The sequence below is a fragment of the Anomalospiza imberbis genome, chromosome 5, assembly GCF_031753505.1.
Source record: "Anomalospiza imberbis isolate Cuckoo-Finch-1a 21T00152 chromosome 5, ASM3175350v1, whole genome shotgun sequence".
Taxonomy (NCBI): domain Eukaryota; kingdom Metazoa; phylum Chordata; class Aves; order Passeriformes; family Viduidae; genus Anomalospiza; species Anomalospiza imberbis.
Window position 1 is genome coordinate 29,852,882 of NC_089685.1, and position 25,192 is coordinate 29,878,073.

At 39.9% G+C, this 25,192-nt stretch overlaps 1 protein-coding gene across 4 annotated transcripts in view; it reads right to left on the reverse strand.

The window, feature by feature from the left end:
• Positions 1–25,192, reverse strand: part of SCAF11 (SR-related CTD associated factor 11) — a 176,935-nt gene that overhangs the window by 28,574 nt on the left and 123,169 nt on the right. Inside the window, exons 1-3 of one of the 4 annotated variants that reach the window (XM_068190061.1) lie at positions 18,334–18,510; positions 2,962–3,037; positions 1,968–2,122 (exon numbers count right to left, since the gene is read on the reverse strand). In XM_068190061.1, the coding sequence (XP_068046162.1) occupies positions 1,968–2,122; positions 2,962–3,022 (216 nt within the window). In that variant the 5' untranslated portion in view covers positions 3,023–3,037; positions 18,334–18,510. Of the gene's footprint in view, positions 1–1,967; positions 2,123–2,961; positions 3,038–11,596; positions 11,774–17,574; positions 17,911–18,333; positions 18,511–25,192 lie in introns of those variants that run through there. The other 3 variants (XM_068190062.1, XM_068190059.1, XM_068190063.1) reach the window with 3 other exon arrangements.

Here is a 25,192-nt window from a genome sequence, read left to right on the forward strand (position 1 = left end):
AACCACAAACCAAACCAAACCAAAAAAAAAACCAACAAAAAACTTCTTTACCCAGAATCAGCCATCAGCCAGTATATTTTTTAAACAGCAAGTAATTTTGGTATCTTTTTTACATCTTCATTACTCAGAATAACTTAAATTATGGTTATGATCAACCAAGAACCAGAAAAAGTTAACCCTTATGCAATACTTCTCAAAAAATAACACATTCAGTTACTAAATATTAGTAACAGGCAAAAACGACAAAGCATCAGCATGTTTTAAATGGTGACATGCTTATAATATTTTTCTATCGTTCAATTCTATAGAACCTCATCTGCTTCTCACAGCTGAAGCCTATGAATTGTCACCCAGGTTTCAACACTTATTTTGTCACTTTACTTTTAATTAAAACTATTAGATTAGGCAGTGGAGTTCCATGAACTCAACAGACCTGGCTGTCAGGTAACCTCAGAAAAGGAAGCCTTGCTGGTTTTACCTATCTGATGTCGCCAATTAAAAGCAGCAGCAGCGGCCTTATGTAGCTTTAGAAACACCCCCACATCTTTTTTTATGGCATCACATCTACTTTACCTGTCAACTTTTAAGAGAAGTTGCTTTTATTCTATTTGAATAGCACCTCAGACCACAAAAAATAAAATTTATGTGACAAGAAAAATGTCGTATCATTCACCTGCCCCTTTAGAACAAGAAAATTTCTCTTCCTCATTGGGCTTAAAAGCATCTGTTATACAATGTGAATAAACTCAAATCCAGCAGCAAGCCAATATACTTTACTGCTTCCCTGTGCATGTCACTGTTTAACGCTTTTCAGCTGTCATTATAGCAACCAACTAAGTCACTCAGGCTAAAATTACAGGTGAGAATTTCCTCTTCCCTTACTAATCAAATTGCTCCAATGAATTTAATGCAAAACAGAAAATCTGGCAACAGGAAACTTTGTTTATTATCTGGTTTGTAAATCTAAAGCAATTTCAGTCTCATAACCTTTTGCTTACTACTCTAAAGTTCATATAAATTATTCAGAAAATTGTGTAACCACTGGCTTTCACTAATAAATAGCACAAAAATTAAGGTTAAACATAGCAAGAATAACCATATCGCATATATACATACCAGCCAAGTGATACCAACATTCTAAAGGGAATACTGCAACCAAAATCATTTGCTTCAAAAGAATGATATTGCAAAGAAACCAAACAGTGGTTTCACTAAAGTGACAAACTTATTCAAGTCCAAAGAAGCAAGGCAAAAGGCAGCAACCCCCACTTGTCCTAGTACAAAGCAATATTAATTTGGTGTTTTATACTGATAATTGAAAGAGTTACAGGAAAGGTAAAGACTCCAGACTAAATGCACTGATTGCATAACACAGGTGAGGGAAAAGGGACTAAATAGAACAAGGTCATCAAGGACAAGTCATTTTTCTTAAACATTACAGAACTATCTACCAAGTTATTGACATAGAACAAAAAACAGCCATCGTTATTTTTTTTCTAGAACAGCAGTAAAGCTGTTAGCTGAATTGTCTTTACAGGTAGAAAACTAAGGTTGTATCACTCATTTTGTAGACTAACATGAATACATATTGGTCCCAGACCTGAGTTGACACTATGACAAACAGCCTAAGGGCTATCACAAAGTAAGATTAAGCTAATAACAATGCAATATTATAGCATGTACATAATACTGTCTGATCTTCCAAACAGCCAACACCACTCTGTTTACTTATCCCTAAACTCTAGCAAACATTAAGTTACTAGAGTAAGTAAGATTGTCTAGTGAAAGAAAACTCAAAATACTTTATTGCATTAAGAACAAAGTTTTTCAAAATCTATTTACAAATTGGTCACTGAACACTTCTGTGCAAAGCCAAAATCTTTAGCTTAAAAAAAATACATATCTGTAGGTATTGATGCAATAGATTTCACTGAAAAATAAAAACACACCTTGGTGCTCACTCTTACCTCAGCCCATTTAAGAATACAAGTCATGCAGAAGGTATGACTGCAGTTCTCAGGAAACCCAATCTCTTGTTCTAGAAGGCAGTTCAGACAGATGGGGCACGTGTTGCCATCACACAATAACGTAGAACAGGAACAGCTTTCCTCATTTTCTTCACCTGGTATTATTAACACTGACACTTAGAAGTTTTGACAGTTTTTGAAACAAAGTCCTTCTAGATTTGAATAATAAAGAAGTAAGAATTCTTTCAAGTACTCCTCTGGCCAGTTTCTTGGCTGCATTAGACTTGAAAACTTGAATTCAACTTGCTTTGTAACTACAGAAAACTATGTATCAGATGAAGAAAGCTAAGCAACTTATTTCATAAACTACTGTACCAGTCTTTGCCATCAAAACAAAGGAAAATTAATTACAGGGATATTTCAATAAAGCAGGTATCACAGTGTTTCTTCTTGGTCATGTAGTCATTTAGACATAATTCTCCAACATTCTTTCTCCTCGTGTGCTTGCACTCTCTCCATGATTTAAATTACACCAAAATATTCTATATTCATTATCTTATATACATATATGGTCTACCTTTACTGTCTTAGAATTATCTTAATCTGAATATCTTCAAATATTTACCTAACCATGTACATTTAATAAAAAATGCTCCCGATTTTGTTAGAGTTAGAGAGTGTTTTCAGAATACAAAAAATGTATGAACTATTCTTCAAGGAATTTTACACTGAATAATCATTTTCTGTGAATAGCAATTGCTATCAACATTTTTGTTTTGCTACTAGAAGTTAACAAGTAATAACAAGAGAAGAGACAGGAAATTATTTGGGGACCTCACAGGCCAACACCAAATATTACGAGAGAGTGGTTATATTTACACAACTTCTTTCAAAACAAGCAGCATACTAATTGAGAGAGCAAATGAAAAAATCAGACCTTCACAGCTTGAACCTGAATAATATGCTTCAATATTTTCACACACACAAACCTTACCTTCCATGCCTTCGTGCATCTGATCTTCAGTATCTTGAACACATTGCTTTCTGTTCTTCATCTTACAAAATGTAGTCTGGAAAACATAAAAGCAGTTCATTTAGATTGCAACTTGAAAATAAAAAAAAATGAGTATTCTCCATTGTAGAGTAGAAATACATGATATTAGATGTTAAAAGATCATTTACCATTTATAAGTATCATTACTGCTGTCTAGCAACTGATGTTTCCAACTTCAAAATTTGCTTTTGTTCAACAGATGCGAATTTTTTGCAGTGTTTTAAGACTACCACTGGTGCTTTTATTTTCAAAAATGTAACATATTGTTAAGTTTCCATGCAAACGACTCCATGCAACACTGCAGTAACTAACACCTGCAAACTGCCCTATGCAAATAGTTGAAGCAACAAACTTTAAACACTCTAGCACTAGAAGAGATGGTTGTTTTACAAACCTAGAGTCAGCGTAGTAATGGCAAGTCAGAAAAATGAAAGCAGCTTATATTTGTATGACAAAAGCAAGAAGGAAATAATTTAAACTATTTGCACTCAGTAAAACATGTAGAGAAATTTGTATTAAACAAGGGACAGGTCACAAGCCCAGGTACAGTGCAATATCACGAATGGGGATGCATTTTTTAACTGCTCTGTGAAGGAGACAGCACAGATGAAGTACATCCCAGTGATCCACATCACAAAAATGGAAAGAATTTGACCCTACATAAGAAATAGGAAGTATATGCTCTTTGGAAGCTTACTTAATAGATACAGAATGAAACACACTTGAAAAAAGAATATCTATACCAAGGACTGAATCTCCTGCATTTCAAAACTCCTATAGTCACAGCAGAGATAGTATATACACCTAAATCTCCAACCCAAGCCCCACAGGGAACAACAGGTTTCTTCAAAACTATAAGAAGCTTTAAAAATGACTAGTATTTAAAAGGACAAACGAAAACTTCAGAAGACATTGAAGAAATCAGAGATTACCAAGATCTGCTACTTAAGCATTCAAAACTGAAGCAAACAACTGAGGTTTACTCTCACACTTCAACACCTGTGCTAGACAAAGCAGTGGACAGAGCTGAAACTGATACAATCATGCTCCTCAACTAAACTTCCTCCAATTTCACTCAGAAACTACAATACTTTACCACCAACACATCCAGAAGAGGGAGACACAGAATTTGCTTCCCCAAGCTTTTCTTCTAATCAAGTCTTTATTGCTTGATCTTGGCAACAGAAGTGTTTTAATGATCATTTTTATACTAGAAGAGCAACTCCACTGCACATTCCCATCACATATACTTCTCTTTTTCTTAGGCAACCCAAGAAATCAGGACTCAGATCTGTGAGTCTCAAAATACAGGCAGTTTGTAAATGAAACTAATTAGAAATCTGCAATTAAAATTCAAAATGGCTTCAATATTCCTATTAGAAATTACTCGATTCCCGAAAGGGAACATGGCAATCAATCCAACTGAGGGTAGGGAAAGTGAACGGACAAGGAAAGAAAAGCCTAGCTTTAAGGGATTTCCCTCCTACACTGCTATCACATTTTTATATCTAAAATTATTTCAAAAGATATCATTAATACACGGCATCAACTGTAGGCTGGCTACTAGAACTAACACTAACACCAACCGAATTGCAGCTAATGCTGTAAGATACAGGCAAGTTCTGTTGGCAGAACAACCACTGTCCAGACCTCCACCTTTTGCAAGCTAAGCAAAAGGAAACACAACCCAAGTCAAGCTGCTCCTTTAAAATTTAATGCCTTCAACAAGCAACATCTGTGTGAAATGAGGACAGGTAAGACCACCAAAACCACATTTGAATTTAGGAGACTGTGATCTGTTGCTTTCACTCTGATTTGGACAAGTGGCTTTGGCCCCAGAAAGTGTAAATCATGCAGTAGTGTGCAGTATAGATGCTTTCATACACAAAATATAAGAACATTCTTTCTGCCCTACATCTTAAAACCTCAGCAATGCTTTACAGAAGCCAAAAATTCCACGAGCTGTACTCAAACATGTTTCAACCCTACAAGTCCCAGGACACCTTGTAGCTGAGTCAGTTTCAAGACAATATCAAGAATTCTGCTCTCTGCATACATCCACAGAAAATTATTTAAATAAACACAACCTAGATACTGAATTAAGGAGCAGCTTTTGACTTCACACTTATTAATACAGAGGTTGTGAATTCACTAAAACAGACTGCAGAAACAGAACACAGAAGCTCCTCAAATTTGCTTTTCCCCAGAAAATTTCTACTCCGTTGTACTTGTTCTAGACACAGACATCCCAGAAATTCTGACACACTTATAATTAGAAAAACAGAGATCCTAAATTCTGATAGAATATCAGTAAATCCAAGACATGCAGCAACTGAAAACATTTATGTGGTGTTACCCCATTCTTCTCATAAGCCTATTATTTAAACATATACTGAGTGCTGTTAATGCATTTCACAGATCACTTTGCACAGAACAACTTTATCAGTTTGACATTGCATTTCGCACAACAGAGCAGAGGAATTTAATACTACTGAAATTTGTATAAATAAAGATATCATCAAAATTTACACACTATTTAACAAATTCACTTTGAAAAGACTGTTTTCTTCACTACTTTTAAAGGGGCATCACAGGCATTAGAATACCAGAAGAGTTAACACTGGACTGTTATTACATTTCTATGATTAAAAGCAGAGTTGGGAAAAGAAAACCTGGTGGTTTAGAAAGAGCAAACAGCACAGAAGATAGAATACTTATTTTTCCCAAAAGATAAGACAGCAACAAACATGGCATACGTTTATGCCTTTGACACTGTCTCCCACAGCACACTCCTGGAAAAACTGACAGCCCATAGCTTGGAGAGGAGCACTCTTTGCTGGGTTCAGAACTGGCTGGGTGGCCGGGCCCAGAGAGTGGTGGTGAACGGTGCTGCATCCAGCTGGGGACCAGTGGTGTCCCTCAGGGGTCTATGCTGGGACCAGTTCTGTCAATATCTTTATTGATGACATGGATGAGGGGATTGAGTCTTTCATTAGTAAATTTGCAGACAACACTAAGCTGGGAGTGCGTGTCAATCTATTGGAAGGGAGAAGGACTCTGCAGAAAGACGTGGAAGGGTTGGATGGATGGGCAGAGTCCAATGGGATGGAGTTTAGTAAGTCCAAGTGCCAAGTCCTGCACTTTGGCCACAATAACCCCCTGCAGTGTTATAGGCTGGGGAGGGTGTGGCTGGACAGTGCCCAGGCAGAAAGGGACCTGGGGGTGCTGGTCAACAGCTGACTGAACATGAGCCAGCAGTGTGCCCTGGTAGCCAAGAAGGCAAATGGCATCCTGGCCTGTATCAGGAATGGTGTGGCCAGCAGGAGCGGGGTGGTCATCCTTCCCCTGTACTTGGCACTGGGGAGGCCACACCTTGAGTGCTGTGCCCAGTTCTGGTCCCTCAGTTTAGGAAGGATGTTGAGATGCTTGAGCGTGTCCAGAGGAGGCAACGAGGCTGGTGAGGGGCTTGGAACACAAGCCCTGTGAGGATCAGCTGAGGGAGCTGGAGTTGTTTAGTCTGGAGAAAAGGAGACTCAGGGGTGACCTTATCACTCTCTACAACTCCCTGAAAGGTGGCTGCAGTCAGGTGGGGGCTGGTCTCTTCCTCCAGGCGGCAACTGACAGAATGAGAGGACACAATCTGGAGCTGTGCCAAGGGAAATATAGGCTGAATATCAGGAAAAAGTTTTTTTTATGGAAAGAGTGATAAAATACTGGAATGGTCTGCCTGGGGAGGTGGTGCAGTCACCATCCCTGGATGTGTTTAAACAAAGACTGGATGTGGCACTTGGTGCCATGGTTTAGTTGAGGTGTTAAGGCTGGGTTGGACTTGATGATCTTGAATGTCTCTTCCAACCTAGTGAATCTGTGAATCCTGTGCTGACAAAAAAAACCAAAAAAACCACGAAAAAAAACACCAACAAAAACAACAACAAAACCACCCTCCAACAAACCACACCCCTCTCCAACTCTAGATAATCCATCCTAGGAATGCCTAAAGACAGCGAAACATTATAGCCAAGACGGTATTTTCTGGTGCTTGTACATTCTCAATGGAATTACTTTCTAAGAAAAATATCTTACTTTATTTCATATCTGACATAAACACAAGGGTATTCTAGTATATTAAACTAAGAACAGAGATCAGAGACACTAGCACAGGTACACAACACCACCTCAGTTCCCTGCTCTCTTAAAATAATTAAATGTTTAAGCTTCCAGGCTACTCTCCCAAGGAAATGAAATTCCTTTTCTTGTTTTCATGGAATGCATCTGCCAACAAAAGTGCTTAAAGAGAGTTGACTGTAGATTGTGGTAATAGATTTGTCCCTGTCCATCTGAGGAACACAGCTTCATGAAAAACTTAACTCCATAAAGCAGACTAAGTGCCACACACATATTAAACTATTTCCTATATCACAAAAGTACAAGTGTGATTCACACAAACTACTTCATACAACTCACAACCTAAAAATACAGATGTATTTCAACACTAATTCCTTGTGCACATGGAAAGAAAAGACTTGGTCTGTTCAAAGTCATGCCTCTTAATTTCTTAATGAATCTATTATATTAAAATCTTAAATAGACATAGAAAAAGCATTGGATTTAGAAAATTACAGAAGCCTAGTTATAAGTGACACATGAAATTAGCACATGCCTCCTTTTTGCCTAACTACAAGACAAAGTCTTTACAAGCATTCTTTATACCCTGTAAATATAATGCAACAACTAAATACACTCTAACACACTAACAGTCTGGAGACTCATCTACACAGAAGTACCCCAGTTCAGCTGGAAAGAGGGATGGAAACCAAGAACACATACAACAAGGTCTCCAGTGAGAAAGTGCAAAATTATGTCCAAGACACCTTACTCATTTCTGCAACAGTTTTAACTCAGGAAACATTTGTAATCAAACTTTCAGCTTCTTAGATACATGTTGCATTAATACTCAGAGTAGCATATATTTTGATTGTTCTGTTTCTATTAAAAATATTTTATTTTAAAAAGGATTTGGGAAACTCTAAGTTGTGTTTTGATTTTTTACTAACTCAAGAAACAATCAGTTTCAATTATGAAAAAACAGACATATATTTAGTACACAGAATTTATTTATTTAACAACAATAACACCCTTTAGTCCCATCAAAATTTTGGGCAGTAATAGGTAGGACTCTGTTTCTCCTTATGCATTTTCATGGTCATTAAGAAACCTGGGAAAGACGTTTAAGCCACTCCCTCAGCAAATATGTTTTTAAAGAAAACTGACCTCAACAACTAGTCACATTCACAAAACCAGATTTTTGTTGGTGGTGGTTTTTGTTATTGTAGTTTTAGTAGTTAATGACAGAACATGTATCCTCTGAAGTTCCTCAGAGGAACTTCATTAGGGCTCATCCTCATCTCTGGACAGTTACTGGGAATGCATCCAGCTGCTGATCAAAAATTTTAAACATTTTGCCAGAACTTTTGTGCTGTCTAAGAGATGGGCTGAGAAAACATTTATAATTTCCAATGGCAGTTGAATATTTGATAAGCTTTTGACCTACTTTTATCACTAACACAACACATACACCAAAAATAAAAAATAGAAAAAAATCTCACATTACTGGGTATTTCTCTAAGTATATCAAGAACCTTCACACTTGTTTTATTTATTTGGAAAATCATGTGATTTGTCAGAAGAGCCTGAAAGGTAGACTTGCTTCAAGTGACAATTGAGTAATGTTGTTTGCCCTTTAATAAATGAGGGCTACATTGAGAATCTGGAAGCACTTACCCTGGATTTTCTCCTTTGTGCAGTAAAATCTCTTGGTCCAGCACATTAGTGAGAATAGAACCAACAGAGCCACTCAAAAGCAGGCTTTAAAAGAGGATTTTTACTCTTTGTAAGCTCAAATTGCACCTTGTCTGCATTCCCAGATCAAATCCAATAGAACCAACAAAGATGAGGAGAAAGAAAGACCAGTGCTACGCCTTGGGGAATAAAGAGAGAAATCTTTTTCTATAGGTGTTTTAAGCCTATTCATGTAGATCCAGTGTCTTGGAAAGAATCACTGCTATTCAGGCAAGGAGATACTTCTGACTTTAAGACTCTTTCCAGACCCTCTAAGGATGCATTTACCCAAGAGAGCTGAGCTAATCTAAAACTTGCTGCCACCCAAAGAAGCAGCTGTGTTCCTCACCACTAGTGATTGTGAGCAGACTCGCTACAAGCCATAGGTGTCCAAAGACATTGCAAGTGACAGAATGAGGGAGGGAAGACATAAAAAGGCATTGCCCCTTTTGGCAGTGGAAAGGTGCAAAAAAAGCTCAGACTTTGTTGTCAAACTGCACCCCCTTCGAGGACACAGCAGTACCTAGCTAGATCAGCTGCCAGGTCCATGCAAATGCAAGGTAAAGTCACAGAAGAAAACTACCAAAGCCAAATGGCTAGAACTATACCATACTAAACAGTACACAGCTGTCTGTCGCTCTTCTCCTTCCCTACACAAAAAAAACAAAAAAAAGCCACCCCACCCAAAGCAACACAGTGGATATTATCCTCAGATTTTCCACAATCTAGCAGCAAGATACTGACATATATACTTCAACTACAGATGCTGTGGCTACAGCTACGTCCCTGCTAGAATCAATGCTTTCATTTTTGTGGCCCACTCAACAATAACAACATGAATAGCACCTGCAAACACTCACTCATGTCCAGTCAGCAGTGGACAGGACAATACCATAACTGCCTCCTAAACAAGGAAGGTAGGCACAACTCCATCAAAATGTGCTTGAGAACTGCTGCAGTGACTCAGATGCAGTGACCATCCCTCAGTAACCTGTCTGACCATCCAGAAAATCAAGAGTTTTAAGAAAGACTTAGATCCCTACAGTGGACACACACACATATGCATGCAAGGTAATCTCCCTCCCATATGTAATGCTTATAAACTCTCTCAAAACCTGCAGTACAGATTTTGTGAAATCAGTGGAATAGGCAGTGTTCCTCACTGAAGTTTAACAAAAGAGTACCTGCAAGACTTTAGCAAAAAATAAGAGTAGTAAGAAAGATGCCATTTAATAAGACCTCACGTATTTGAGAATATTCTATAAACTGTGGGGGACATCTTGTCTTTTACAGAATGTTGGGTGTTGAAGTGCTGCTACATATCAGATTGAACTCGAGAGTTTTGCAAGCAAAACACTTCTGTTTACTGGACAGTAAAAAGGTAGAATGGATAGCAGAAGTTTAGAACTCTCCTGAACTCATTTTAAAGGTGATAATAAATTGTGGAGAAATTTGCTGAAGTACACAAGTCAATGTACATCAATTATCCCACGAGATTTTCAGTATCTGGCAGCAGCTGTGAGGTTAGTTCATAAGACCATGTGACATTACATGTCAAAGTATAGCTAAGTGGCACCTCTATACTATCCGTGTGTTTCAGGGACGGTGACCACTGACAATCAAGATGGCCCTGTGTTTAGGTAAATTCAATTCGCCGACAAAAAACAAGATAAAGCTAAACTTGCCAGTTAGCAAGAAACAGAATAAAAACAAAAAAAGGCACTTAGGGGACATAGTTGTCACAGTGCAGCTTCATTTGATTCAAAGTATATGCTCCCAGCTGATCAATCTAACCTGTAATATAAAATTATGCTTGTGTCCCAGCTGGCTCTTTAGTGACACTTCTCAAGTCTGTGAGAAAATCCTTTTCTACTCTGCTAGAGGACAAAATATGTTACTCAAGCCTCTGTCGGCTCTTGACAATGCAAAAGCAGCGAGGGCAAAGCTGTGCAGCTTCCCTACATGCTAAATTAAGCAATTTTGCAGGGTAGCTCCTCAGTAAGTCTGCACTGATAACACTGCTTTCCAAAGATGTTCGAATTATATAAGTCAATTCCAGACATATCTTTACAGAAGTGCACAGCTGGGCTTATAATAGCCATAAGGAGGAAACATTCATTGGAGCTGTAGTTAAGTCCCTTGAGAAAAAACAGCTTCATTTATACAGAAGGCAGGATGAATAAAACATTCTAAAGACTGATACAAGGTGATGAAATGTGTATTCACATATATTAAAAGCCCACCTTATTTTTCTTTCCAAGCCAGTATTTTGAACAGAAGGCAACGTGCACCGTGCTGCTGTTTCTCCAGTGCATGCACGCGTATGATAAGACTCTCAACAGAAGAAGCACTACACCACAACCACCCCTGTAGGAAGAACATGTGTTTGCCACTGGCTAAGTCACATCATTTCATATCCTGACAACAAAACACTGAAATACTGAAGTAATTCCCATAATACTAAAAAATATGAAAGAGAAAACAGTGTACATAGCATGCTTTCACAAAATGTAGAATTCAGCACTTTGGTGTTTCTTCTAATTAGTCTGTGACTAAACTGGGTGAAATTGAGATTTATAACTAACAGGAACTCATTAGGCATTAGGTACTATTTTCAAAGTGCACATGGTTCAAGCAACTAAATCGAATCAGCTTAAACTCAGGACCTTGCCTTCTGCTGTTCAGGCTTCTTAGTCACATGCATACTTTTGCAGCTGGAAGGGATAGCATTACATACCAAAGTCAGCAAAAATGGCTCAGCCATTTCCAAGAACAGGGCTGGTTTTTTTAAAGTACTTTTTTCTAGCCACTTGGAAGCACTAGCATTTTCATGCTTTCCACCAAAGTGCAGATATTTGGCAGTGGGTCACGTAGAGTAACAACATGTTTTCCAAACAAGTAACCCTTCCAAATACAGCCATGTCACAGATCTGGGGGAAAAAAAAGTTTGCATTTAGTCAATAAATCTTTGCTAGTCATTGCATTTAATTTCCCCCCCCCCAATAAACTTGATCTGTGCTTAGCATACACAAATAATTTTAAGTTCCTATCCCACTGCTACATGGCACATACAACATTCCCACAAGATGAATGAGCATACTTCAGCCACTGCTATGGCAACACAGCAGGACTTGTTGCAGTCATCTCTCTGATGCTAAAGAAACTAGAAAGACCATCTTTATTTTTCTTAATACCATCCTAGTCATACCCAAATAGCCAGACTCAAATATCAGGGATGAAGGAGCTGAACCAGGAGACCTTGCAAAGACAGAAGCAGAGAATAAGACTTTTTAACAGGAGAAGGAAAAATGATGGGTAAAACTGATGGAGTAAGACTGAGCTCAAATGAAAAGCTCAGGGGCAGTAACAAGAAGCATATTTAAGATGTAAAAAGCAATGGGGCAACAGAATAAGAGTGGTAGGTGCTCAGAGAAGCATCTTGAACTGTAGACAAAAAGGACAAATGCAGCAAAGGAAGAAACAGAATCCAATTGTCCAACTACATACCACTATTTTTTCTTTTACCTAAACCACAATACTCCTACTTTTTAGCTTCTGCACGTTGAACCCCTGCAAAATGAAGGACATTCTCTTAACAAAATTTATGTAATGCACAGAGTTCCCTATAACTTTACAGTTTAACTTACATGGGAAAAAAAAGGACTACAAAAGATTGCATAGAACGATAGACACAGCCTTGATAAAAATACCCTGAACTTGAGTCCTCTAGTAAAAGTACGCTGTTCTTTCATTTGAAACATCAAACCAAGGGTTTAGACTTGTGTCATGTTTACAACATGTTCATGATTTAAGAAATTGCATTTCTGCAAAAAACAATTCAGATTACAAGTAAAATATACAGACACTGAGTCAAAAACAAACAAAAGAGAGGAAATAACGTATTCATTTAAAAGCACATGTTGCCTCTCTGAGGCATACACTTTAAAAAAAACCCACACCAGATGAAAGCTTTTGTGTCAAAAATACAGTCCTCAAGCTCCTTCTTGCTTTGAATAACAGCATTTCATAAGCCCAGGTCAAAGACCTAAACTAACCTCTTACAAAACCTGAACAAAAAGAAATGCTGTATTTGTGCAAAAAGAGTTTGTGAAGGATTTATGAGTACTATAATAATTTTAAGCATAATTGTATTTTGTGAAAAATCTCCTACAATATCTCTAGAATAACAATGAATGCATTGAATGTCATTTCAGAAGTAGTAGATAGATGGGGAGTAAGCAGTTTCAATTACTGTTGATCTTGTTTTCACAGCCCAGTTATTACTCAGCAATAACTTTCAAGACAGTTAAAGTTAGAAAACCCCAGCCAGGAACAGAAGAGAGATTTGTGAGAAAAGGTCCTTCTTAACATGAACAGCAATGCAAAGAAAGGTTACACAAACTACTAATGCAAGATGGCAACCTCAGATCTGAGTTTGAAAACACAACTTGAACTCCATCACTTTTCCTTGCAATTTGTGAAGTGAGTCTAATAGATAGTTATGCTAATCACCTTTTTGGCTTCACCATAGATACGGCATCAAGAAATTATCTACAACACAACAGTACTTTACTGTGAATTCTTAAGTGACCAACATAGGCTTTGTTATAATTGATTATTCTATGCCATTGCAAAAAGAACTTAAGCTTTCCATATCAACGTAAGAACTTAAGCTTTCCATATCACTAGAAGCTCCCCAGAATGAGGAACTCTAACGTCATTCAAAGTTTCTTGCCAGAATAAGAACCACAAAATAACCACTGGAACCCACTAACTTATCCAAGACTTGCATAAGGTACCTTTCTTGCTTAGGCTGATGAAATTGCATCTTAAAAATCACAATTGCATAGGTTTAGAGAGAAGAATATATTTTACTTTCATTGTTACAGGTATCTTTATTTTGTAACATCTCTAAACCAAAACTCCGAGTTCAAAGTAGCTCTAACAGATTGGTTTTCTCTTCCTGTTTCATAGGACTTCCAATTACTTTTTGTTACATCCATCTATCCACAATGGTCACTACCTCTTACCTAACAATTGATAAACTAAGAACATTTTAAAAATGCAAAACTGCATATAGAAAGTGCTTATTCAGTAGCTGTATGGAAAGCATAGGAGAATTTCATTGTCCCTCCTATGTCCAGAACTGCTGAAGTTATTCACTCTGAATAGTGAGCAGGCCAACTAAGACCACATGCCTACCTTCAGATTCTACCTTAACATCCAGATTTTTCATATCAGTTCAACTCAATTATATCTAAGTGTCTCCATCTCTCCTGTGGCATAGCAAGAAAAGCACAAGTTTTCATTGCTCCAGTTTTGGCCTGTGTTGCTATCTAAAGATATGGACAGAGATGAAGACTTCTATCAGACACTGGTCATATGGAATTTCACATTCTTTATTACTGCTAGCAGTCTAACAAAAGCCAGGTAGCAAGCCAGAGACAACAAGGGTTAACTCAATTGATATTTCCAAGCAATTTTGTACTAGCTTGAAAAAGTTTCAAATACCACTAAATGTATCAACTAAGGTTTTCTCATAAATAGTACTTTGGAAGGCAGATCATGGTTAAGCAGTACTTTCACCTCTAACCATTGCATTTTAGTGTGAGCTCACCAATCCTTAAACTAAAAAAATGCATTAAGAGAGTCATTATTAGTGTCTTTTAGAAAAAGCGATCAGATACTGCATCTTACCACACTATCAGGCTTTAGAAAACAGCTACTGGAAAACATTTCTACTTCCCAATTCTCTCTACATATTATTTTATACACACACACACATATAATTATATATATATATATATATGCACATGCAAAATCTGAAAATCTTAGAAAGTCAAGAAGAAATACCACCAATCACAGAATCATAAAATGAAAATATTACTTTTTCATTTTTGCTATGACAGAGTATTTTTGAGTTCAAATTCCAATTCTGTGTTCTTACGTAGGAAATAAAAGAATACTACTGTTTCATCAAAATAAATTTTGAGACAGCATAACTTGCTAATAAAAAATAAATAGGTGAAAATACTCAGCACAACATACACAAATATAAGACATAGATGCACAATGCCTACACAGGTGTGTGCGTGTGTGCATTTGTTTCCTGACTAAATTAAATGCAGTATTTTGACTGTCCTTTGTGAAGTCAGCTTAACAATTTCCCAAGTATAGAAGTGACAACTTCCACATTCAGTTATATTGGATTTGTTCCTCCAACTGCAAATCTTTAGGAAACTTGATGCACTGCAATAAAAGGACATAGGAAAGTTAAATCTTTCAGGAGAGGCAGCTTCCTCTTTTCTATTTTTTTTTTAGTGTCATGATTTGACACTGGCTAAACATCAAGCACCCACACAAAACTGTACACTCATTCTCTTCTGCTACAGTTGAGAAGAGGAAGGGGAAAGAAAAACTGAAGAGCTCATGGGTTGAGATAAGGATTAGGAGAAAACACTAAAGGGCAAAATAGGCTCAAACAGTATAAAGAAAATTTATTAACAGAATTAAAAGAGGATAATGAGAACTAAGATAAAGCTCTAGAACACCTTTTTCCTCCTTCCAGCCCCTCCTTCCTTCCCACCAAAAGCACAAAGACAAAACATGGGAGTCTTTAGTCAGTTTGTTATTTTTTAAAAAATCTTCAGTTTGATTAGGTAAAGGAGTTTGGTTTTTTTCTGCTGTGCCAGGGGGTCCTCCTCATGGGAGACAGCTCTCTGTGAACTTTTCTAGCATGGTTTTAATTTTCACCAGGAGTAGTCCTGCCTGACCTCCTGCAATGTGAGCTCCTCCCACAGGCAAATAGTTTTCCCACAACGTCTTTTTTATAGGTATTAACTGGAAAGACAATTTTTGTCCCTCACCTTAGACTGTTGGCAAAGAAAATCAGAACACTGAACAGTGGACTGCCAGAAAGCCAGGCTTCAAGAATTTTGCTGTAGGTATGGCAAGTCAGCCCTTCAAACTTTTAGCAGCAGTGGTTTTTTTTACCCCTATTAATATAAAGTAGATTTAAATACAACATTATTTGAAAGACAAATTATCCTTTAATTACCACATAAAGCCAACTTAAGTCATTTAAAGTTTTTGCACAGGTTTTTTTAGTACTCAGGACAGCGGAAGACTGAGAAGATTCTGCAAAAGAAACCCTGTAACAGCATAAAACCAGAAAGCAATAGACCTATGTAACCTGAGAAGAACAATCATGTACGATGAGCCAAACAGTCTGCGAGTTTTATAAAACCGGGGGCTAGAAGCCATGCAACAACTGCATCAAACAAGCCAGCTGAGAGCACAGAGAAACTCTTTATCATCTAGATGGTTCCAAGGCAATAGCTGACTAACTGGAGAATAAGATAAACTTACAACTGCCCATTGAGTCAAACTCAACAATCTTCACATATGCAACAAACTCAACCTTCACATGTGATGGAGAACCATAAAATCATGGCCAAAACACTCACCATATACCATGCAACTTTGGAAAGTTGTTTCTAAAGGCAACCCGAATATGAGGTAAAAACTAGACAACCCAGGATTACTGCTATTCAAGAAGGTCAAAAAAACATTCTCTTCTATGACCCTTGGAAAGACAGAGATTTCCTCACGCAGACACAAAGCTGTTGCCTGTTCTGCTCATTCCAACACAGACTTTAAGGTCAGTGAAACATGAAAAAAAAAAGGATAAATTTTTTTGTGTAATTCATCACTCTGAAAGTTGACACATCAGCAAATGTAAACTGCTGAAGAGAACGCTTAAAAAGATGTAATATTCTGACTAAAAGCCTAGACAGCCTCCCCACCTCCAATATGTCTTATCTCAGGAAATCACAAAATCAAACACTGTATTCCTAGAAATGTTAAAGGAAACGCTTGAAAAAGTACTTGGGATCATTTCTCAGCATTTTCCATGCCACTGAAGAGGATGCTATCCATTTTCTTTTAATAGTGTGTGTTTCTATATACAGCTTTTCCAGTTAAAAAAGAAAAGACACATAATCAACCAAACAGCAGCAAATTTTTTGTCACTCTGTCACTTCATTTAAGAAGCCTACTACTCATTTCTGCTAAGAACAATTGAAATAATGAAAAAATTACTCTCCCATGAGTAATTGTCTGAATACCTACGCAGTAAAATTTAAGTCAGATTATACTTAAAACTATGATCCACTGCAAAGAAAATCAAAAGCCCCCAAGACATCAGTAATGTACAAACTTAACACTGGACACTCAGCTAGATTTCCTTTTAAGATTACCAAAGCTATAAAATTCCAAACTTAAAATAGCTATTCAATAATCACGGACATTCCAATCCATCACATAATAATTATTTAGATGGGCATAGCCTTAACTGTCTCTTCACATTTGAAATAAATGACTCTTTGACAACAGCACCTAGTTACTGATACTAAACACACGGTAACTACCCAGCCTTTCTCTCTGTCTGTTATCTCGTTCTCCCTAAAAATTTAAAATTAATTAGTAGTCTAAGAGCAAAACATCGTGAGAGGGAGGGACAAATTTTAGTCCTAACAACACTGCTTTGTTTTGAAATTATAATGGTGGAGTGGAGATGGACTGTCAAAGATGAATTATATTTTCGGCTCAGGCTAATAATATTCTTTAATACTCACCAAAGGGAAAAAAAAAAAAAAAGAAGAAGAAACTAGGACACCATGTACTATAAAACACAAGAACTGGAGATTATCTCACTGGTTCGGTAAATTGCTTCCAGGCTCCAGCGCACCCCCTGCGCAACTTTGCTGATGTCTAAGTCGTGATCCCACAGCAGCACAAAAGCAGAGCTAGGCTTTGAGCTGAACCTCTCCGTGCAACTTCCTCCACAACTCCAAGGTCCCAGAAGCCGCTCGGTCAGCAAAAGCCGCCGGCGTTCACAGCTCCAGGCGCCCGGTCGTGCGCCCACCCCACCGGGAGCACAGGGACGGCGGCGCTCCGCGGGCCGTATCTTTGTTCAGCCCCGCTCATGGGTCAGCGGGCAGGGCTGCTGCTCTCCCGGTGCGGCTTCTCAAAAGCTTTCGGCACGGAAGGGGCCGGCGGATCGCTCCGGCCGCTCCGCTTTGTTTCCCCTCTCGCCCCAGGGGGGCCGGCGGGCACGGGAGCCGGACGCGCGTCTCGCCGCGGCGACCAAGCGTCAGCACCGGGCCGGGCCGGGCTCCCGGTCGGCGCCTCGACGCGGGCGGCGAGGAGGGGTGGGGAGAGGAGGAAAAGGGGGAAAACGCGGCCGGAGCCGGCAGCAAACTCCGCCCCAGCCCGACGGAGCGGCGGGAGCGCCCCAGCCCGGCGGGCTCCGCGCGGGGGAAAGGCCCCGGCCGAAGCGGGACTGCAACGCCTCCCGCCTGCCCTGCCCCGCCGGCCCGCCAGCGCCCGGCCCCGGCCCGCGGCCCCGAGCACTTCCCTTCGCCGCGCGGAAATTCCCGAGGGAGGCGGCGGGCACCAGCCGCCGGTGCTCACCTGGCGCCGCGACCTTCCCTGGCGCGGTCTCTGCCCCGCAGGGAGCGGCCAGTCCGGGTGCCGGCGCCCCCTCCGCCGCCTCGGGGCTGCCGGGGCTCGCGGGGCCCCGCGCGCTCAGCGCCCGCCGCGCCGCCACATGTCCGCGCGTGGCCGGGGGAGCGTGGCGGCAGCGCCGGCGGGGGCCGGGCGGGGGCGCTGCTCCGCTCCGGCAGAGGCGGCGCCCTGGCGGCAGAGAGAGCCGCCTCCGGGCCGCCCCGCGCCGCCCCCGGGGAGCATTATGGGATAGGTCCTCCAGCACCGCCTGGCGGGGAGGGCGGGAGCGGGAGGGCACGTGACCCGGCGGGCCCGCCCCGGCCGGGCGCCAATGAGGCGGGGGGCGGGGCCGAAGCGGGCGGGGCCGCGCGCCGCGGGCGGGGGCGCCCTCTGGTGGCGGCGTGACAGCCGGGCACGGCCGAGGCAGGGGCGCGCCGTTGGCGTCATCTTTCCGCGACGCGGGGCGCCCCGAGTGCCAAATCTTTTTTATTTAATTTATTTTACTAGTAGTAGTGATAGTAGCATTTCAATACAGTTAGGCACACTGGACCAAGGCCTGTGGCCACAAGAGTGTGTGACGGGGCAGCGTGGGTCCGGCCCTGCAGGGAGCAGTTCCCAGGGCGCCGCGGGGTCAGCCGTGGTTCGTGCTGGCTGCGGCCTGTGGCGCACTGACGCAGTGCCGTCTAATCCTTGTACAGTCCCCATGCCAGTTATTTTAAAAGCAGTTTGCCCAGGTGGCGTACGTCCTGATTATGGCAGACAGGAAAGCAGCTCAGTGCAGCTGCCGCTTCTGCGCGCTGGCCCCGTTACGTCTGCGCCACGGCAGCAGCGGGCTCCGCGTGTGCTGGAGGCTCCAGGGGCAGCGGAGAGCTGGGAAGCGCCGTGGAGAGCCCTCAGCTGAACCCCCGGGCAACGCACCTGCTGTAGCAACAAACGACGGGAAGGGGAGGCAGCTCCCCCACATACGTAGCCTTGCCTGGGTGTCTCCTTGTGTTCAGAATGAAGTCACAGTCTGAACAGAGTAAAACGTGTCAGCGTCAGTTTATCAAGAACTATGATACCTTTTTAGTTGTCATGATTATTGAAAGAGTATTAATTTAGGATAATCTTGGAAGAACTTGAATTAAGTAAGAGCCAGCTCTGGGACAGAATGTTAGAAGAGTGACAGGAAGGAAGGAAGGAAAAACTGTGTTCATTGGAAGGCTGCAGGGAAATGTAATAAGAAGTAAGACTTCTCACATAGTTTGGAAAACACAGATTTAGGAATGGAGATTAAATATTTAAGGTGAAAACACAGATTTAGGAATGGAGATTAAATATTTAAGGTAAGTCTGACTTTAAAGTGATTAAGGTTAATAAATTCCTCAAATTCTTCAATGGGATTATAGAAATAAAGGAATAAGGTGTTAGGAAAATTGGCATTAAAGAAAGCTTTAAACAAAAGTGCTGTGTTTTGACTACACTGAGATCTTGAATGACCCGAGAACTAGACGCTGAAGCAATTAGGAAGGGAGAACCACAGCAGCAAACCAGCAGTGTGTTTGCCTAGCCAATTACAGGGGGTCAGGCTTTGTTGCAAGGAGGGCATACTATACACAGCTCCTGTATGCTGTTCTTTTTTACTGTTGAATCTTTTAATTAAAATGTTTACTAAGTCACTTGGAGCTCACAGATGCAGAGAGAGGTTGGAATTCACTGTTTCTGCCACAAGTCATGAAGATGTTGCTGTCACCCACTCATGCTGCACAGATCATGTTGCACAGAAGAGCCAGGCAAGCTGAAGAGAAATATCTGTGTGACAGAGGAATGCGAGGAGAAACACTCCTCATCTCTGAGGTGCTGTTTGTACTTTCATTTGATCCTCTGATTGTCTGTCTCACATCCATCCCAGCACTGACCTTTATGGCTACTCACACAACTTCAAGATACGTAGTAACAGTCAAGTGACTCTGGCCCTCTCTCACTCACCTTTTGAGATGGATGTGTTCTGTACACTGTTTATGATGGGGGGGAGAGAGGTGTGACAGACATCTGTGACTTCCCTCCTGTCAGTTCTGGCAAATATGTCTTTAGTTTTCCTATGTGTACGTGAAGTTCCAGCCTGCAGAGGTTTCCAGTCCAATCGGGGCTGAAGGACAGTCCTGTCCAGTTGGATGTCTGCTCCCAGAACCAGTCTGTCAAGGATGAGCAGTTGATCAGATCTGCCAAAGGTGAGCCTCACATGTCACTCCTGTGAGCTCTGTGCCTGCTGAAAGGGGGAGTGAGTAGCTTAGGTTTTGTACAGGGGTTTAGAAAAAGAGGGTCATGAACTCTGATTTTCTACTAATCTCAGCAAACTCTATGATACAGACACTTTCATAAATTTATTGGTCATTCATGCAACCATTAGTATTTTTCTCAAAAGTCAAGACAGGAGGATGATTTGACCTGAAGGGATAGCTGAAATATCATTAGGAACTGAGATGAAGATGGCAGGAAAAGAAGTATTAGCTGGGCAAAGTTGATAGGAATGGATACAGAAATTGTTAACATTTCTGGATTAGTGGATGATTTGTCAGGACCAGCCAGTTTTGCTGAAAGGAAGAATCTCAAATTCAAAATCTAAAGATCTGGGAGCCAATCTTGTGATTTTTGACATTTGTTGATAATATTGTTTTCATACTTTACAGTGGTAAAAACATAATGTCTTTAGTCTTAATGTGTTCTAAAATCTTCAGCTTCTTCAAGTGACTGATGGCAGAGGTTATCCTTAGTCGAGGTGGACACCACACCAATAAATCCTTTGCAGGTGTAGGATAGGACTAGTAGAGGCAGTTACTGTTGCCTATTGTCTTTTCTAGGTAGATACAAGTAGGGCTGTTTCTTCATTTTGCAGCGAGATCCAGAATGTTCTGCTGAAAGACCATGAGAAAACCTCAGGCTGTAGGAGACACACAATTTTTAGCGGTACTTTGGAGGCTGTTTGTATGTGCCCTGTGTTTTGTTTGGGAGATTTACTCTGCCCACATTTTCAGAGTCTCCCAGTGTCTGTGAGAGCTGGAGAATTCCCTGAAGCAGAGCCTCTCACCAACTTATGTTTCTCTTGGGCTGCCAGCATGGTGTGGAAGCACAAGCAAAGCCATATTTATGGCACAGCTCTGAGTATGATCAGAAGCCAGATGTGCCAGAGTAAAACTGGAACACATGCAGGGAGAACAGTGTGAGTGAGGGTATGATCATTTGGACGGGGGAGCAACGGGGAGTGTGATACTAGAAATAAGACAGGTATTAGGGTGAGGGACAGGGAGATAATGGCAGAACTGACAGAGAGATTTTGGTCACAATATGGTAGAGCAAAAGAGGGGAGGTGATGCTTATTGAAAGTAGGGATGAGTCAAGCATGGGACATCTGGAGGACAAAATGGTAGTTATCCATGAGAGGAGAAACTAGAATTGTCATAGAGCACAGAGGGGAAGTTGGAGACAACTGCATATTTGTGCTGTGAATTTAAATTCTTAACTTGGAAGTATTCTGTGCCATCCTACGCCATTTGCCATTAACAAAACATTGCAATGAAGGCACAGGTAAGTGACTTTATTGTTATTATTACTTTTTTCAATGTAATGAGCCTGTAATGGTATTTCTGGTGTCTTGAAGCTGCCAGTATTACATTGTCTCTGGAAGACAGGAGGTGAAAAACTTTAGAATAGTGGATTGTTGTTCCTGCTGTGACACTGTTGGTATTCATCAGTTAAACCACTGAAATATGCTATACCCAGGGAACAGAAGAACTATTGATTATATAATATTTTGCTGTCTGATTTCAGATGCTCATTTAAGTAATAAATGATTAATCTATTGGGCTTTTGGATTTTGAGCTTTTAAAGAATGTAGATATATGCAAATGGCATAAAAAAGGTGGACTCTCAGAATTAATTCAGAGCTCATTCACCCTCTGCCCCATGCAGGGTCAGTCATGTATCTGATGCACAGACTGCACTCAGTCTATTCTTCAAGATCTCTCGTGGTGGACTCTCCTTCCAAAGTCTCCTTCCTCAAGCAGGCCATTTCTCAAGTTTAAAATTTATACTTTTGAAAAGCTGTACTGATTTCTGTGTATCTATGATCCTTCCTACTGCATCAGAAGCCCATTCATTTATCCCTGTTCACCATAAGTGCTGGTAACAGATTGTTCCCTTTCTCTTTGAAACAGATTTTTACTTGCTTTTACCATTTTTAATTCATTTTCAATCTCTTTTACGTTAAACAACATTGAAAGGGCTACTAAAATCAAATATATGGTAAGTTCTTTGTCTGCCCTATCCAAGGGGCTTGATATTTTCCTCTAAAAGGAAATCACAGTGATTTGGCAGCAGTTGTTCTTGAAAAATTAGTGTTGGACATTGTCTTCCACATAACTTTGAAGTAATTAAAAATTGTTAGCTTGATAATTTTTTCAGGGAGGTTTTTTGGGGCTCTCTCCCTCTTTCCAGCAATAAATTTTTGTTATTGTTTTAAATTTGAAATTCAACTTTGTCTTATGTTTATATATTATGCAAAAAAACCCAATTAACTGAAATAAACTAAGTGGATTAGCTCATTGTTCCAATAATGTGATGTTCTGAAGTCTCTGTCTTTGGTACTGTGATTCTTATTTCTTTTTAGGAAATTTTTAATTTTGAAATTCTGCTTGCTATCTATCTCTCTATCTATCTATATCTACAAGTAAGTAGATTGTATGTTTTCTTTGTCAAATGCCTCAAATACTTGGCTACACAGGGAACATTATTTCAGTGATACAGCTTTTATTTTTTTCTTGTTTTAAAAACTTGGATGAGAGAGTAGTTTTTTTATTTACATTCAGTATGTCTTTGCTTGCAAGTTTCATTGTTTAGAAATAGAAGTGAGTTAACAAAGACTGGTGAGGAATTTCAGATTTCTTTCCAAAGGGAATATAGAAGTATGGTCTAACACCTAAAAAAATATTTTTTGAGAGTATAGTCAGTCACAGTATAGACAACTGCTCTGTTTCCTTTTTTATTCTATTTGTTTTAATAAATCACAGAATCTTAGAATATTCTGAGTTGGAAGAGATCCGTAAGTATCATCAAAGTCCAAGTCATGGCCTTACATGGGACAAAGCCAAGAGTCACAAATGCTAGCCGCCATGTTGGAAAGAAACTTATCAAGCCTCTCCTTTGGATTTTAGGTTGGTTGGTTGGGTTGTTTTTGGTGTTTTTTTTGGTTTTCTAATTCATTCAAATATACTGGTCAGTTGCTACTGGTTCTATTATATACATTAGAACCAGCCACATTTGTCATTTAGTGCAATATATACAATTGTCCCTGTTGGCCTAATCTTTGGCACAACTGAGTTTCAAAAGATGGATGGGATTAGCTCAGATAAAATTTGACAGCACACATTTCAGATTCGCAGTATTTCTATGTTCAGTATCCACACGTCAGTTCCTAGGAGCTTCCTGTTCAAATAAAGTATGTTCTAGCTCTGAAGCTGAAGATCTTGGACAAAACCTTGGGATATCAGACTTTCTCGGTTCTTTGTGGGTAGCAGCAACCCTTTTGTATAGGATCAGAGGAATTTTATAATGGTCTTGGCTGGAATTTTTCTCTTGTTATGCCAGGTTGTTGGTTGCACTTTGTTCTCCATGGAGATAGACTGGAATTCTTTGGAATACATCCCACTGTAAAAATGAAAGATGCTATTAACAGCAATACTGAATATCTGGAAGAAGAAAAGGCTTCCTGTTTAGGGCTCTGAGGAAACAGGATGTGAGATAATTAGCCATAATTTATAATATATAGCGATATTGTTTCCTCTGCAAGAAATGGGATGGGTGTTTTCCTGTCACCATTCTTTAATTATTCCAAGAGTTCCCAAGAGCATTTTGCATCCTAGTACTGTGCTGTGACCAACACCATTTATTAACAGTTTTAAGACAAAAAATCCTCAGAGCTTTTAACACTAGTATGTACATACATAACAGTATCTAACAAAAATCCAACAATGCACTCCTTAGCAAAAATAACCATCATTTTTTCCTTGTTCCAAATTATTTGTTTTAATTTGTGGGATGATGACCTGTCTAGCCAATTTAGTCCATTGACCTTAAACTGAACCATATTACATAATGTTTCTCTTCACCACCCTGAACAGGCTTACTGGTTTTACTCAAACTTGGTGTAACAACAGGTTGACATAAATATTGTTTAAAGTGTTGGGTGTAAGTACCACCCTTCATCTTAGAAGAATTGTAGGAGATAGCTAAATAAAAGCAAAGTTAAACTAAAATTAAAGGCACACATGAACTTGAACTCATTGGATGAAAAGGTTTTGCTCTGGGACTTGCTCTAGAGCAAGAGAGGAGGATGAGAGGGAATGAAGTTAACTGGTGTCATGGTTTAACCCCAGCCAGCAGCCAAGCCCCAAGCAGCTGCACTCCATAGACAGAGGAACTGCTTTTTATTGTGTCCCAACACTCATGGACATCAACAAACTTAGAAAACAGTGTTCCTTCCCTATATTTTTCTTTGTTTGTTTACCTCAAGGTATGAAAACATCTGTCAAGAGTTTATGCAATCTGAACCATACTGGAGAACATTATAATGCTGCAATCTAATAGCCTTGTTTCATGTGAATCAATATTTTTGTACTCACATGAATATCTAAAAATTTTGTTTTTTAAACAGATGCAAAATGTTCATTAGTTAATTTTTTTTTACATGACAGATATGGACAGATTGATTTTTCTGAAATTCCTTATTTAACCTTGAGAGATTAAGAACATTCTTTGGCCTTTTCTGGTTCTACTATAGAAGAGCTCGTTA